General features: G+C 42.2%; 1 protein-coding gene and 1 non-coding gene across 2 annotated transcripts; both read right to left on the bottom strand.

Moving 5' to 3' along the window:
* Positions 1 to 10,704: 10,704 nt before the first annotated feature.
* LOC147436959 (uncharacterized) lies at positions 10,705 to 13,957 on the bottom strand. The gene is made up of 5 exons (XM_086485807.1): positions 12,472 to 13,957; positions 12,288 to 12,384; positions 12,055 to 12,188; positions 11,676 to 11,773; positions 10,705 to 11,455 (listed from the first exon to the last, which is right to left on the bottom strand). The coding sequence occupies exons 1-5, from the start codon at positions 13,867 to 13,869 to the stop codon at positions 11,359 to 11,361; spliced, it is 1,824 nt and encodes a 607-aa protein (XP_086341933.1). The 5' UTR covers positions 13,870 to 13,957; the 3' UTR covers positions 10,705 to 11,358.
* Positions 10,805 to 10,878, bottom strand: TRNAT-AGU (transfer RNA threonine (anticodon AGU)). The gene has a single exon. It is a non-coding gene; the product is annotated as a tRNA-Thr (tRNA).
* Positions 13,958 to 15,302: the final 1,345 nt, after the last annotated feature.

Below are 15,302 nucleotides of genomic sequence, written 5' to 3'. Positions count from 1 at the left end.
CCTTCCGAGAGGTGGTTTGGCCAATCTCCCTCAACTATGGGTACTCCATATAAACCCTCCTAACTATCTGGACCTATTAGTACAGTTGAAGGTGTATTAGCATCTCCTAGAGTTTTCTTCAACCCTTCATTCTCCTGCATTTTTTCTATATCGGCTCCAGTGTCAGTTTTTTATGATTCCCTATGATTTCCAATTGAGGTTTCTGTTTCTCCAATGTTGATTGCGTGATTTACACTAAGCTTTTGTAAGCTTTTAGTTTAGTGGCTTCCATATCAGGTGATGGATAGTTTTTCCATTTGGTTTCCAGTGTCTGACCTGCTTTCAATCCATCTTGGAAGGCTTCCAAGGCTGTATTGATTGGTTCATCGATTTTATGCACAATTACAGATCCTGTCAATTTTGTTTTCGATCCTTTGAAATTCGATGACAGCGTCTACATATTTTTCTTTACCTTTTTTTGCACTTTCTCCGCGACCTCCCTTTGTTGTTTTTGTCTCTTGAGTTTGTATTGTTTGCGTCATTCTTTTTTTCAGCCTTTGGACAATCTACTGGGTATGTTCGATCCACTTATACTTTTCTATTTATTCCCCTTAGCATGTACCCTAATCACTACCCCGAATTAGAATTGTAGGTTCCCCATTTGAAGAGATGCTCGGCACAACTTAAACTATGTTTATGGTGGTTTTTCTCTTTGTTTGTTGGATTCCTAGTACAGTCTTCTAGAAAATGTTCACCCTTACTACCACACGCTCCACAATATGCCTCTATAGGTCTCACATTCTTATCTAGTTTAGGACAATCATTTTTGCAATGTTCATCCGCTCTGCAATTATGGAAATTCCCGGTTTTGGGTTTAGGCATTGGTTTCATAATGGGTGGTCTAGCCCCTTGGTTTGCAATGAAATAAATTGGTGCTACATTTGGGGGTGCGTGATAAACTTGTTCTATCATGACAAGTGTCGATTGAGTGTACCATTCGCCCTCTACTCCCATTGTTGCAGAACTCGCTTCATTCTACTGCGTGACTGGTACTATAGCTTGCTCACCCACTTGATCTTCTGGAATGTACTTGCCGGTATAGCATTGTTCCTAGGAAGTGGTGGTTTTTGGCCTAATATTGGTTGTGGTCTATCCATAGCCATGGGTGGTCTCGTAACTAGTGCCACGTTTGGACGATATCTATACAAGGGTTGTCCTTGAGGCCACATTGGCACATACTAGACATTTCCATCGTATTTGGGTTTATAATAGCATTCGTTCTTCTCATGGTTTGTCCATTTTCCTTCAATGGCACACCATTTCAAAGGTTTGTGTTGTTCCATAGGTTGTCCCTGAGGTGGACCCTGTACTGTCCTCTCATAGGCATCCTTTGCATGTTAGGCATCATGTCATTCATGCGCTTAAGCTTGTCTTCTATGGCGTTAAGAGGAGCTACCACAATTGGTCCTCTATGTGGTGGCACAGTAGATGTGGTTCTCTCAATCTGTGCATCCTTAACAATGCTTTCCTCGTTAAAAATCTCGCAATTGTCTCCCGAATCGATTGAGTACAGGCTGAATGCTTCCCAGTGGTGTGTTTTTTACTATACAACATAGCATGCAAGTTCTTGTTTAGTAATCCATCTTAAAGCACTGAGACAAGCCGCTCCTTGGTCATAATTTCTAGCTCTGGACATCTGCCAATATATTGTCTCATTTGACTCACACAATCTTTTACCGTTTCTCCTTGTTTCTGTTAAAGTTGTAGATTTTTCCATAGTGTTGTGCTTGATTCCCATTTTCGAGCAAGCATCAACAAATCTCATTGGCAAAGTTGGTAGAGCAGTTATTAATCCCAGTGGTATGGTCTAGAACCAAGTCAAAGCCTTGCCTTCTAAGGTCATTCCAAACCCCTCAAAATGTGTATGAAAGTCTCTTATACATTTAGCTCTCAGAACTTGTCTGAATCTTGCTAAGTGGTCATACAAATTCTCTGACCTGTTGTATTTTTTGACCCATTTTTGAAAATTTGTTGGTATGACTATACGATTGTGTTTTGCACACGCTCTTCTGATTGGTGTTTCTCCCACCAGGCCTTCAAACCAGCTACTTGGTAGGTGTGACTCGTATGGACCTCTTCTTGTCCTAGTGTCACTCACTCTTCTCTAATTAAAGGTGGTTTCCGCATCTCTACCCTTGTTTCCATCATTGAGGTGACTGCCTTTGATATTACTTCCTCTCTGATTGACCATGCTATCATAGGCTCCTTCATTTGGCCCATGTTCTATTCAGTTTCACGTATTGTCCTTGTAATGACTTCTCGGATTGAATGTCCCTGGTATCTGGTTTGTTCAATCTCCTTTGGAGTCATTATAACAAAATTTTATTATAAAAATCCCCAAAGAGGTGAGTGGGAAGCTTTGATAAACCCTTCTCTTCTATCTTGAAAATATATTCAAGGGTGTCCATTGCCCTAGTTTGGCATGAGCAATCCAAATCAAGTCAATGACATTGTTGGCTTCCCAACAATAGACTCCAAGTGTAGGGCTGTCAGTGGGTATACGATTTAGTGGTTTACTGTACATCAAATCGTATTCCTTTAACTGTAGCACAGGTGGTCCTTCCTTTACAACCTTGTTTGAAATTAGAGTGTCAACTTCCAATCCCCATCTGTCTACCGAATCAGGATCTTGTATCTTGAGGTATTTCACCCCATTTCGATCCATGTAGAAAGTATTTTGTTTGTTCGCTCTAACCTCCTCTTCAAATTCAATCGTATGGTCATCTACCCTTACGATAAAATCGTTGCTAGGATCCAAATAAATCAGGGCATCGTACTTCTTAGTCTTACAGAAGGTCAAAATATGTTTGAACTTGAGTGAGGTCCCAATCCCTGATTGAGTAAAAAAAGAAACATTTTGAAACTTGAGTTGGAGTAAGTGTCTCGCACCTTTTCCGCTATAGTCTCTAAAGGTCTCCCCATGTTTACGCTCTCTTTCATGGAGGCTCTACTCCTATTTTCTCCCAATGTGCTCAAATTTCCCAACACTCTACCAAGTCTTAAGTTCATATATGGACTCAAACAACTTAATTGCATAGATATTTCAAACTTGGAAAAATGCTTTCGTTTTCGACACAGTGCCTCTTCTCTGTGTCTAGTCCTTTTTCTGCCAAGACGTTATTTCTTGGACACCAGCACTTCAAACTGTATGTGATTCCACTATTGTTAATCTGAAGTTATAAAATATCTAACAATTCATGCTGCCCATCATTGGATACATTCAATGTGCCATAAACTCTGTAATTCTGTGCAGGCTGTTTCGATTCGGGTCAACTGGCCAGACATCCCGCTTACTACTAACCCATCTACTAACTTAACCTATATACACTCATTCTTTTATACACAAAAGAATAAGGAGCTACAATAGGATAACGTTGTTGTGCGCTCCACCCAAAGCAGGTCTCTCTCTCTCTCTCTCTCTCTCTCTCTCTCTCTCTCTCTCTCTCTCTCTCTCTCTCTCTCTCTCTCTCTCTGCCCTCGCACTAGCACTCGCACTCGCACACGCTTCCCGCAGCACCTTCAACTAGTATCAGAGCAGGGTTTGTGCTTGCCATTTTTGCATCCGCGCGCGCACTTTCAAAAGTGCAAGCAGGTTTTTGATTTTGGCATCGGCAAATTCAGCGTTCCAAGACCGTTTCCAGCAAGTGTCTTGAAGCTTTACCCCCCTTTCGAAGTTGTTCGTGCAGTCAAAAGCTTCATCTGAGCTACGCTTCAAGAGTTGTATATTTCAACTCCAGTTTTACTACAGGTACAGGACACAGATGCAGGTTGTTCAGAGACTATTTTGGGATGGTATATAGTCGTTTTATGGCTATTATGTGTTATAGAGATAGTGTTTATGGGCTGATTAGGAGCACTTTTTGGCATCAACATTGTCTCAAATTTTTCAGGCATCCATCTCCTCACAGGTTCTTGCATACATATAGAACATCCAGGTTTCTTACAGGTTGCAGTGTTTTGCATCAACACACATTTTAGTGGGAGTACTTGATGCGCATATGCATTGTTTTGGCGCTTTTGATAGTGCTTGAGCTCTTTTGAGAGAGGTTTTACTACCCATAGGGATTTGTTTACTGCTTGCACATTTTGTTTGGCGCCTGTTTGAGTGCGTATACTGCAGCTTGCAGTATTATTGACAGTGGATGTACGTTGAGTTGCGGAAATTGCCATATGTACCTTTTGTGGAGCCAATTTGGCTTGTTTCTGGCAATCCCGATCGTTTTTGAGACTCGTTTCGGAGGCCATTTCTGAGATTGGGCTGGTTTCTTATCTGCATAACCTTTTGTGAGGGTCGATAGCGTGAGGCTTTCTTGAGCTAGGGGATTCTCGAATGTTGAGATCCTTTCGGTGATACAGGTTGCTGGAGTACCCCTTTTTTGTGGCCTTGCCATAGGACATGTATAGAGAGGGCTAGGTGCATTTGACGTCGTGTTGGCAGTCTTGGGTCAGCTTTTGACTTTTTTTATGCACAATCAGTGATTCATGCACCTGTCTTATGCTATGAGAGCATTACTTTTGATGTGTTACTGATCTCTTGTGACAATTTTGGATTGAGATTCTGTCAGCTTTTCTGGGGAAACTCTGCTTAATGTTTCCCAAAATTACTATTGTTTATCACCATATTGTCTTTAGCTTACAGCCATGTCATCTAGTGGTGAAAATCCTTTTACAATATCCAAAAATTTGATGGGACAAATTTTGCCATCTGGAAAGAGTAGGTTCAAGATGTTCTTATACAAAAAGGCTAGTTGGATCCTATTGTGGAGCGCCCAGAGGGCAAGTATACAGATGTTGAGTGGGAGAGACTTGATGCTAAGGCCAAATCTACCCTCCGTTTACATTTGGCCAAATCTGTGTACTTTACTATAGTTGGAGAAAGTACTACTAGAGATGTATGGGATAAGTTGTGTTCTAGTTACGAGAACAAAAGTGCCACTAATAAGGTTTTCTTTATGAAGAAGCTATTTGACCTTCGTACGAAAGAAGAGGACACTATTTCTACTCACATTAATGAGTTCAATATCATTTTCACTCAGTTGACCACTCAGGGTTTGGTCTTTGATGAGGAAGAAGGATGGTGATGCATATGTTGCTAGTGATAGACAGAGGGGTCGCACTCAAAGTCGTGCCAAAAGCAAGGAACGTGGGGGATCACGCAGTAAGTCTCGGGGTTGTATGCGTAATGTCGAGTGTTGTCACTGCCATAAAAAAGGGCATGTGAAGAAGGATTGCAGGAAATGGCAGCAAAGCAAGAAGGATAAACAATCCGGTGACACTTCTAAGTCTGATGATTCAAACAAGGGCAAAGCAAAGTTAGAGGAGATCAATGTGCTAGAGTCTTTAAATGCTCCTATTGTAGAGACTCTTCCAGCGGCTGTTATGCCACGTACCTCTGACGTATTGGTCTTCACAGCAGATCTACCTATCGAGGCTCCTGTTTTACAGAAGATGCACAATATGCACAGGATTGGATAGTAGATTCTGGTGTGAGTTTCCATGTGACACCACATAGAGAGTGGTTCTCTACTTATTCTCACTTGTGTCAAAGTGAAACTTGGTGATGCTTATGAACTAGACATTGAGGGTGTCGAAAATGTCACATTTCATCTAAGGAATGGCACGCACTTTACTTTATGTAATGTCAGACATGTGCCCAAGTTGACTAAAAGCTTGATTGTTGTTGGTCAGCTTGATGATTTGGGCTACAACACCACATTTGGCAATGGTTTGTGGATAGTACACGAAGGTAATCTTGTTGTACTCAGAGGTCAAAAGCATGGTACCTTGTATTCCATGCATGTGTCAGATGTTGGTCATGATTACATATCTATAGCCGAGCTGCTGTCTACTGAGTTGTGGCATTGCCAGCTAGGTCATATTAGCCAAAAAGAAATCAGAACTCTGACTCATTTTGGCTACTTACCTGTCTTGTCTTATGTTGACTTTCCTATTTGTGAGCATTGTATCTATGGCAAGCAAACTAGGTTCGTGCACTTACCATCAGGTCAAAAGAGCGTTGAACCTCTAGATTTAGTACATAGTGATGTTTGTGGTCCTATGTCAACCAAATCTCTAAGGGGGGGCAACTATTTTGTGACATTCATAGATGACTCTACTCGAAAGGTGTGGGCATATCCTTTGAAACAGAAGGATCAAGTTCTTCTTGTGTTCGAGAAATTGTTAGCACTCGTTGAGAATTAGTCTGGCAAGAAACTCAAGAGGTTGCGGACTGACAACGGTGGAGAGTATATCTCCAAGGAGTTTGACAATTTCTGTGCTAAAAGGGGGATTAAAAGGCAGTTTACTGCATCATACATACCAGTGCAGAATGGAGTTGCTAAGCGCATGAATTGTACGATTCAGGAAAGAGTCACAACCATGCTTTCTAGGGTAAATCTCACACAAGGATTTTGGGTAGAAGCCATCTTGACTGCAGTGCACATTATAAATCGTTCGCCTAGTACGCCGTTGAATTATGAGATTTCAAAAGAGTTATGGTCTAAACGTAAGCCCCACTATGACCATCTATGTGTTTTTGGCTGTGAAGCTTATGCTCACGTGCCTAAACAACTTCGACAGAAGTTAGAGCCAAAGTCACACAAATGTATTTTCATTGGATATGGTGCAAATGGAGAGATGGGATATCGTCTCTGGCACCCGGAATCTTGTCGAGTCATCCGTAGTTCAGATGTGATCTTCAATGAGTCGAAGATGCATAAACAACCTATCAAGGAAATAGAGGTTCGGAGAGTCACTTTTGAGGATGTTGCCTCAGAGATAGTGAAATCAACTCAGCGGGCTAGTAATGTACCTTCCACTAGCAATGCTCCAGAGGGAGCGGATAGCAACGATCAAGAAGTGAGACAGTCTACTAGAGTCTCTCGTCCACCTGCGTGTTTCGAGCCAGATCTTGATTACATCATGTTGACCGATTGCGGTGAGCCGAGCTACTACCAAGAAGACATGATGATGGATGATGTGGTGAAGTGGGAGCAAGCTATGGAATCTGAGTATAACTCGATTCTGGCTAATGACACTTGGGACTTGGTAGAACTGACAAATTAAGTGAAAGCTTTACCTTGCAAATGGGTTTACAAGAAGAAATTTACCTCAGGTGATCCAAATCCAAAGTACGAGGGTAGACTTGTAGCCAAAGGGTTCAAACAGCAAAAGGGAGTCGATTTTGATGAAATCTTCTCGCCTATGGTCAAGATGACAACGCTTAGAACCGTACTTGGTCTTGTAGCGATTGAGCACATGGAACTTGTCCAAATGGATGTGAAGACAACTTTTCTTCACGGGATCTCTATGAGAATGTTTACATGCACCAGCTTGAAGGGTTTGTTCGGGAGAACGCATCTCGTGTTATGTAAGCTCAAAAAGGCACTTTATGGCTTAAAGCAGGGTTCAAGGCAGTGGTATCATAAATTTGATGCATATATGAGGTCCCAAGGATATAAAAGGAGTGAAGAGGATCACTGCTTGTACACAAGAAAGCTAGATGATGGCTCGATGATCATTCTAGTTTTGTATGTTGATGACATGCTTAAAGTTGGGAAATCCATTGCGGAAATTGCCAACTTGAAGAAAACACTTAGCAACAGTTTTGCAATGAAATATTTGGGGGATGCTACACACTTTCTTGGCATGCAAATCAAAAGAGATTACAAACGTTGTATTCTTGAGTTATCTCAGGAAACATACATTGAGAAAGTTTTGCAGCATTTCAATATGCAGGGGGGAAAGCATTGAGTACCCCAATGCAGGCTTCTTGAAACTCAGCAAGGAAGATGCACCCAAATCTGATGCTAAGCGAGCTGAAATGGCTAAGGTACCATATTCTTTGGCAGTGGGCAATCTCATGTATGCTATGGTAGCCACAAGACCAGACATTGCTTTTGCAGTGGGAGTGGTGAGCCGAGATATGGCAAATCCTGGCAGCAAGCATTTGGAAGCAGTTGAGCGTATTCTTAGGTACCTCAAAGGTACGATCGGCAGGTGTTTACGCTTTGGGAACAGTGATGCATCCATTGTGGGTTATGCGGATGCAGACTATGCGGGTTGTGTCGACAATAGGAGATCGACATCTAGCTATGTCTTCATATTTGCCGGAGTAGCAGTATCTTGGAGGTCATGTCTTCAAGATTGTACGTCGTCTTCCACTACGGAAGCAGAGTACGTTGCATTGTTAAATGCAAGTAAAGAGGTTGTATGGTTATCTCGCTTGGATAGAAATCTTGGCATTGATGAGACTCCAGTGATATATTGTGATAGTAAGAGTGCTCTTGCATTGGCAAGGAATCCCGTGTTTCACTCCAAATCGAAACACATTGAAGTCAGGTATCATCTCGTGAGTGGCCAAAAAGCTCATTGATTTGGTCAAGGTACACACTGACGACAACCCAGCAGATGCTTTGACGAAAGGCTTAGCTTTAGAGCGGTTTACACATTGCAGTGAGTTGATGGGTATACGTTGAAGCCACTAGATTGCTTCACGGTTGTACATACCAGGTCACTTGGGCTGCGTTGGTCTTCACGTGGGAGTTTGTTGAGATTCAGCCCAACTGGTCGGACATCCCACTTACTACTAACCCATCTACTAACTTAACCTATATACACTCATTCTTTTATACACAAAAGAATAAGGAGCTGCAACAGGATAACGTTGTTGTACGCTCCACCCAAAGCAGGTCTCTCGCTACTCTCGCACTTGCACTCGCACACGCTTCCTGCGGCACCTTCACAGGCTACCTTTGGCGCGCCAAAGATGGCAACACCTTACTGAGGGAGTAAATCCAACTTTGATCACTTAGATGGGGTCCTCATAGCTTAGCAAAAAAAACCTTGGTGTCAAATCAACAAAATTATCCTTCTGGTGAAATTTTATCTTTGGCGCGCCAAAGATAAATATTCCTTATTTCAAGATATTTTTGCCCAATGTGACCTGTCTAGGTTTCCATATGTGATTTCACACTTGTCCAATGAGTTTCACAAAATTTGGAGTGTTTACCAGTGTTTTGTCACTCTTTTTTGTCTCGTTGCAAAGGTTTTCAACTGTTTCTTGCTCTTGCTTAGCTCCAAACTTGTTCAAACTTGCTGAAGAGCTGTATAATGTTTCAATGGAGCTCTATCAATTGAAAATTTTGCAAAATTTACTATCGGGTGGGAGATCTTAGACGCACCAAAGATAAATTTCTCTAGAATTATATTTTTTTGACAGATTTGGTTTCGCAGCTTGACTACTCCCTTGTTTTGAGGGTTACTCCTACTCTGGTTTCAGTTTTTGGTCCAAAAATTTCTTTACTTTCCTTAATTTCATCATAATTGGCAGTTATTTTACCAGATTTGGGCCCTACCAGGTTTTCAATGGTCCAAAAGTTACCAAAATCAATGGGGATGGTCTAAACAAATTGTTCTTTCAACTTGCAAGTTCAATTTCCCAGTTTCAGTCCCAGAAAGCCCCTATCTATCTTTAGCGCATCAAACATAAATCTAGCTAATTTTTGATGTTTTTAGTGCACCTCAAATCAGATACAATCCTGACTTTTTTCTAGTTACCCTACTCCATTGAACATGAAAAAGAGTGTAGAATATGGAAAAATCAACTTTCCTTACCAAATCTCTAACGTCTACTTAGGTGATACCCTTCCCGAGTACTACCTAACCTTCACCTACTCTGTCCTACTTAGCTAATGCTCTCGAGGTCCTTATCGAGTATCGCTACTCTCAAACACCTCTCAGCAATGATAAAGTCAAAAAGTGTTTTACTGTAGTTGAAACTAGAGGAAGTAATGAAAATTTTAGTAAACTCTTTTGGTTTTTCTCTAGTTTAGGTTGCCTCGTCTCCAACAATGGCACCAAAATGTCGGTCAGCTGCCAAGCCTCACCATATTGATGCTAGCAAAGTGAGAACCATGGACATATAATGTCAATCCATGGGACGCAACTGACCCGACTAGTGCATGGAAGCTACAAGAGATCTCGAAAAACCCTTGCTCAAGTGTTCTCTATCCTATCTTTCTCAAGAAGTCGTCAATTATTGAAAACTAGTCAATATGGCCGTTAGTCTATCACACCACTTTTGAAATAGCTAGTTGTGTCCGAATGGACCCAAACTTGTTACACTTATTTAGCAAGTCATACATATTGGATCAAGCTCAAAAATGTTAGTTTTGACATCTGGACAAAATCGCGTCAAAGATAAACAACAAAAAATAGATTTATTGTTTTAGTCTCCTAATCACCCTACGACACCTTTAAACAAGGAGACCACGATGGCCCCAAGGAAACAAGGTCCAATAATAAGAGATCTATATTATCATTTGCATGAGAGCCCCTTGACAAGAAGCATTAAACATTTGAAAGATGTGGACTTAGATCTTTGAACTTAATCACTATTGTTGGCTTGAAGCCCAAGGCACCTATCCAACTAGAGCTCAACAAGTTTTGTACTAACACTTTTATCAACTGTTGAGCTAATTTGCTAAGCTCAAAGTTGTCCACATTATGCAAACATACTATCATTTTATCTGAAACGGGTCATGAAATATAGAAATGAAGGGTATATCCATCCAAAGAAGAGTTCACTCCCATGCTTCAAACAAAGTTGACACCCAAGCTTGAAACAAGTTGTTGATTATTGAAAGCAAGAATAGTCCAAGTAAGTTGTCCATTAAACTCTAACAACAGTTTGTCTTTTCTCAATCTTGGGGCTCCAAAATTTTGAACCAAAATCAGAACTACATGTTCCGATACATCACCGTCGTGCTTTCATTGAGAATTGAACTCAAGACCTCCCGCTTACTAAACGGGTGCTCTAGCCAACTGAGCTATGAAAGCCAGATGTCGGTTGCAGTTGAATTAGTACTTATAACTCTTGTCCGTATTTCCACCCACCCAGCGTCCTTTGTCATTCAAGTCCTCTCGTTCACCATGTTTAAAGCCATCTCATCAACGGAAACTGACCCTGTGCTTCATTCTTCTCTTTATCGCAACTCTGACCGCCTCGTAACCCATCCAGATGAACAAAAACTAAAGGTTGATGTGTTTTGTGCCTGAGGTTCATTATGTTTTTTTGTGTACAGATAATGACGGATATTGGTTTTGTGCCATCTCTCTCTTATGAAGCTGTGTGCTAGCACACTTCCAAAATGGATGTCAAAACTGGTAACTAGGCTCAGCCTCGTTCAACAAGATTGATGAAGCCATACATGCTTACGCGCCTGCGCGCGCGCACACACCCACAACACAACACAAATGCACTCAATGTGCATACCCTCCCACTGAAATGGGTTTGCACTTATAAGATGATCTCCTATACTACGCAAGAAGGAGGCGCCCTCGAAAATTTGCTCTCTTCAGCCTCTGACTAAGCTCCACCACCTCATCTTGAAACGGATCCATTGCTTCAGTTTGCCTGCAACAGAAGCATATCAAAGAATAAAATACGCAAGCATGCAATGTAACGTACAAATATGGGCATATCAATCCTCCTCCAAGAGTTTCCCTGCTTCTAAGCAATAAAGTTAAAGTAGAAAAAATTTGGTACCTTGATAACTCAGTACCCATATCCAATGACATTTTCTTCAAATTCCACTTTCTTCAAAAAAAGAAAAAAAGTAGGAAAATTTTGGTACCTTGATAACTCACTACCCATATCCAATGATATTTTCTTTAAGTCAGAAACAATATTGCTCAAATCTGTCAAAGCGTCGTCTTGCTCTCTTTCCTCGATCTGTTTTTGGAAAAAGGGGACTTTCATTTAGCCACATCGATCCACCGATCTTGTTACATTCGCATCACAATGGGTGTCGTTACATTAGCCACTTCAATGTAAATGGCCCTTATAACTAGCCCAGTGAAGGACAGAGAAAATAAAGGATATACCAATAAGATTCTCGAACCACCCTAGTTATAAGGGCCAATTCACACCTAGTGACCAACAATAAAGCACCCATCCTGATGTCTCGGAATGCTAGACATCTACTTTTCAAATAAGGATCAAGAAGTTCTAACCTTAACCTTTGCTTGCCATGGAAGCTGTAGTTTTGTAGGCAACTCTGAATGGGGCTTGCCAGGATGGCTCTTTAGAAATGCACGACCAGGATCCAACGGTCCTAAATTAGGTTTTTCATCCGACACAGAATGACCTGACAAAAAGAGTTGTGCACTAGGTAATGTGAGTAACTTTCGTTGAGGGTATAGTTCTATACTTTCACACTCATCAAAACATGGACAGCAGTGCTTACGAGGATTGGCATTCTGCGGTCCATTTATGGCACGCGTCTTCACTGGCTTCCAAGTCTTGGAAAATAAACCCCCGAAGCTTCCCAAAATCTTCTCCCCCTGCACACCACCAAGTCCTCATTATCAAAAAACTGGTAAACCCTCCCCTTTTGTAAAAAACTTCATTAGCAAAGGAAGATTCGATACCGCACTAAGATTTTCATCGATTTCGACCGTGTATTCATGGGCTTTTCTAGTCTGTTCACCTTGATGATGTAAAAGGTTCAAGGTGTTTGCTACCATGCTGTTGATATTTTCCGCTATATGTACACAATTTTTAATGCCCTCGGTAGTTCCGGCAGATTCTCGAACCGCAAAATGTTCAAGAATGTCCAAGCTTTGGCTGGCTTTCAAATTATTGCCAACCTCACAACCAGCGGCGCTCTGTGGCAGAGATAGCCCATCACAAAGCTCTGATCTCTCATGGCCAGGGAAGGTTGCAAAGTCATTTGAGTTATGGAAACTCACTTTCTGTTTATGGAAGAGATCTGCATTACTCTTCCTGTTGAGCCGTCGTGTATGTGGAGTCTCGATAGTGCAAGCAGGGCCCTTCTTGCAGGCTTCCAATTTGCTTGATCTTCTCAGAGCATTGGCCGGAAGCCGCCTCTTTGGCGTGTGATAAAATATCCCATCGTAGAGAAACAAAGAACTCTGCTCAGATGACAATGAGCTTCGACATTTTGCCGATTCATCATCTTCGGATGCAGTGAAATGTTGCTTGTGAGGCTTTCTATGGGCAATGCTATGGCTCACATCATTCTCATTGAGGTCATCCATAGCAGCATTACTTGGTCTGTTGCACATAGGTTTGTACGGAACCGTTTTCGGTATTTCGTTTTTCTTCTCTCTTAGCTTAAGTACCTGCAGCATGTGCTTAGTTGTGGCCAGTCCCTCAAAACAAGGCAACACAATGGAAGTGTGATTGAGAAGCATTCCCATGCCAGCAGAATGCGATGCCTTTCGGGAATCGGGAAAATTGTCAGAATCAAGGAATCCATTACCAGCTCTACCAACATCATCTTCTCGATTCCATTTGTCGAAAATTAACCCATTCTGATCATGGTAAGAACTACGATGTGGGCTGTTATGATAATGTGCATGCACACCGTGACGCCGCAGCTTCCTGTGAGTGCCCATTTTTCCATGAGATAAATCGCTAGTTGGGCTTTGGCAGAAACCTGCATGTGCACGTTGATGATGACGATTGAGTCTAGCATTTGCCACAGGATTAGCCCGGATTTGGTGCCGAGAAACTTTGACAGGGGCAGAGGGTGGTCTTGTCTCTCGGGAGCAGAGAGACATGCGAAGCCGCCGTTTCCTGATGGGATGGGGGTGAAAGGGTCGAGAAGCATGGCGCTCTGCGATGGATGCGCCATGAAGCTGTGATGATGGTGGGTGGGGAGCGCCAGGGTTGGAAGAGGGGGAAGGGAGCATACCTTGCCTGCGCTTGAGGTGTCTTTTGGCACGACGGAGAGGTCGACTACTGGGTTGAACCACTTCTCTCTGTCTCAAAGCGCAGAGCCGTGAGATACGCACAGAGGGCATGCTTCTTCTTAATCTATCCGCTCGGACAGCAAGGATTTAAGAAGCATTACAGGGAAAGCAGAAGACAAAGCCAGCAGACGAAGCCTGCTGCCGGCCAGTAGCGGCTGAGACTGTATGTTCATAATAAAATTCCACTACGCGTAACTTGTGACGTAAGTAACCGTAACAAATTCTAGACTATCGTACTCCCCACTAATAAGGTTGTGGTCACGCGAAGCTTAGTTGTCCGGCTACAAGCCCCGACCAAGCCTGGTAGCGTGCAGCTTTCCACCGGCGTAGTGTTGTCACTATGCCTTTTTTGCCATAGTTTTCAAACGGTTTTTGTGCCGATCAACCCTCGTTTTCTCTCTCCTGTCTTCCCCTCGATCATCCTCTCACTACTGGCTGCTCCCGATGATGTTCTGCATTGCCGGACCTGTTGTAGTCAAAGCTTCGCAGGCCTACAAATAACTAAGCTTCGCGTGACCATGCCCTAAATACCACGGTTCCTGAATGAATGACCCCAACGATCAAGCGATAGGATCCACACTCTGCGAGAATTTTGTGCAGTGATCTATCCTATGGTTTACTTTTTTTTGTAGCAAATTGCACACATCTTGTTCAAATCGATACGAACGTCCTTATTCGTAATACAATGATCTATCCTATGGTTTACTTTATAACCAAGTAAAGTGGCTAGAGCAGTATCGAAATGCATGTGCCTATGTGGTTAGGGCGAGAGGTTGCCAACAAAGAGATCATGCATTCGAGACCCGAGTGAGAGGGGGCTCGCTAATGCCGTTGACTGTTTGTTGAATTCTAGATCATCTCGAGATTCTCACCCACCGTTGTTTCCACCTCTTGAGTTTCATGAAAGACCCACTAGTATATAGATTTCTACCTCCCAAAACCCCAAATTAGTGTCCAGGAAAGTCTTTTTCCAATTTTTCCAAAACTGGCATACTTTCTCTTGGTAAATATATAAACATAATTAACAATAGCATTTTGCAAGCTTGCATGATTTTTGAGCTACTTTGCTTGTAGTTTTACCGGTTTTTCTTTCTTTCAGCAAAACAAGTTTCTCCGATAACTAAAACTTGATTAAAGATGATGTAAAAAGAATATACCCGATGAATGTCGCCCCCTGCCATAAGCATGGCATAATTCCATAGAGGAAACCATTGAGGTTGTTGAAGGAGTACGAGCGGAAGTGCGACGCGAGAGAGAGTGCGAGAAGAAGAGCACGACGATATGGTGAACTCGCTCTGCTGTAATGTGTAAAGCATAGTGAGTTCTTATTAGGTTTTTACAAAAGAATATCTGTACATACCTGGCGGCCCGCCCACTTACCTGGGCGACCACATTGGGCTTTATACCCCAACAACCTTCCACTTAAAGTCCAATGTGGTACTTTAAGGGTGAGAGAAGCTACTATACAAGCTAATATACAAGAG

The sequence above is a fragment of the Adiantum capillus-veneris genome, chromosome 17 (genome assembly GCF_014529385.1).
Source record: "Adiantum capillus-veneris isolate H3 chromosome 17, ASM1452938v2, whole genome shotgun sequence".
NCBI classification, from domain to species: domain Eukaryota; kingdom Viridiplantae; phylum Streptophyta; class Polypodiopsida; order Polypodiales; family Pteridaceae; genus Adiantum; species Adiantum capillus-veneris.
The sequence above is the reverse complement of the archived record's forward strand: the minus strand, read 5'-3'. Positions and strand labels throughout refer to the sequence as shown.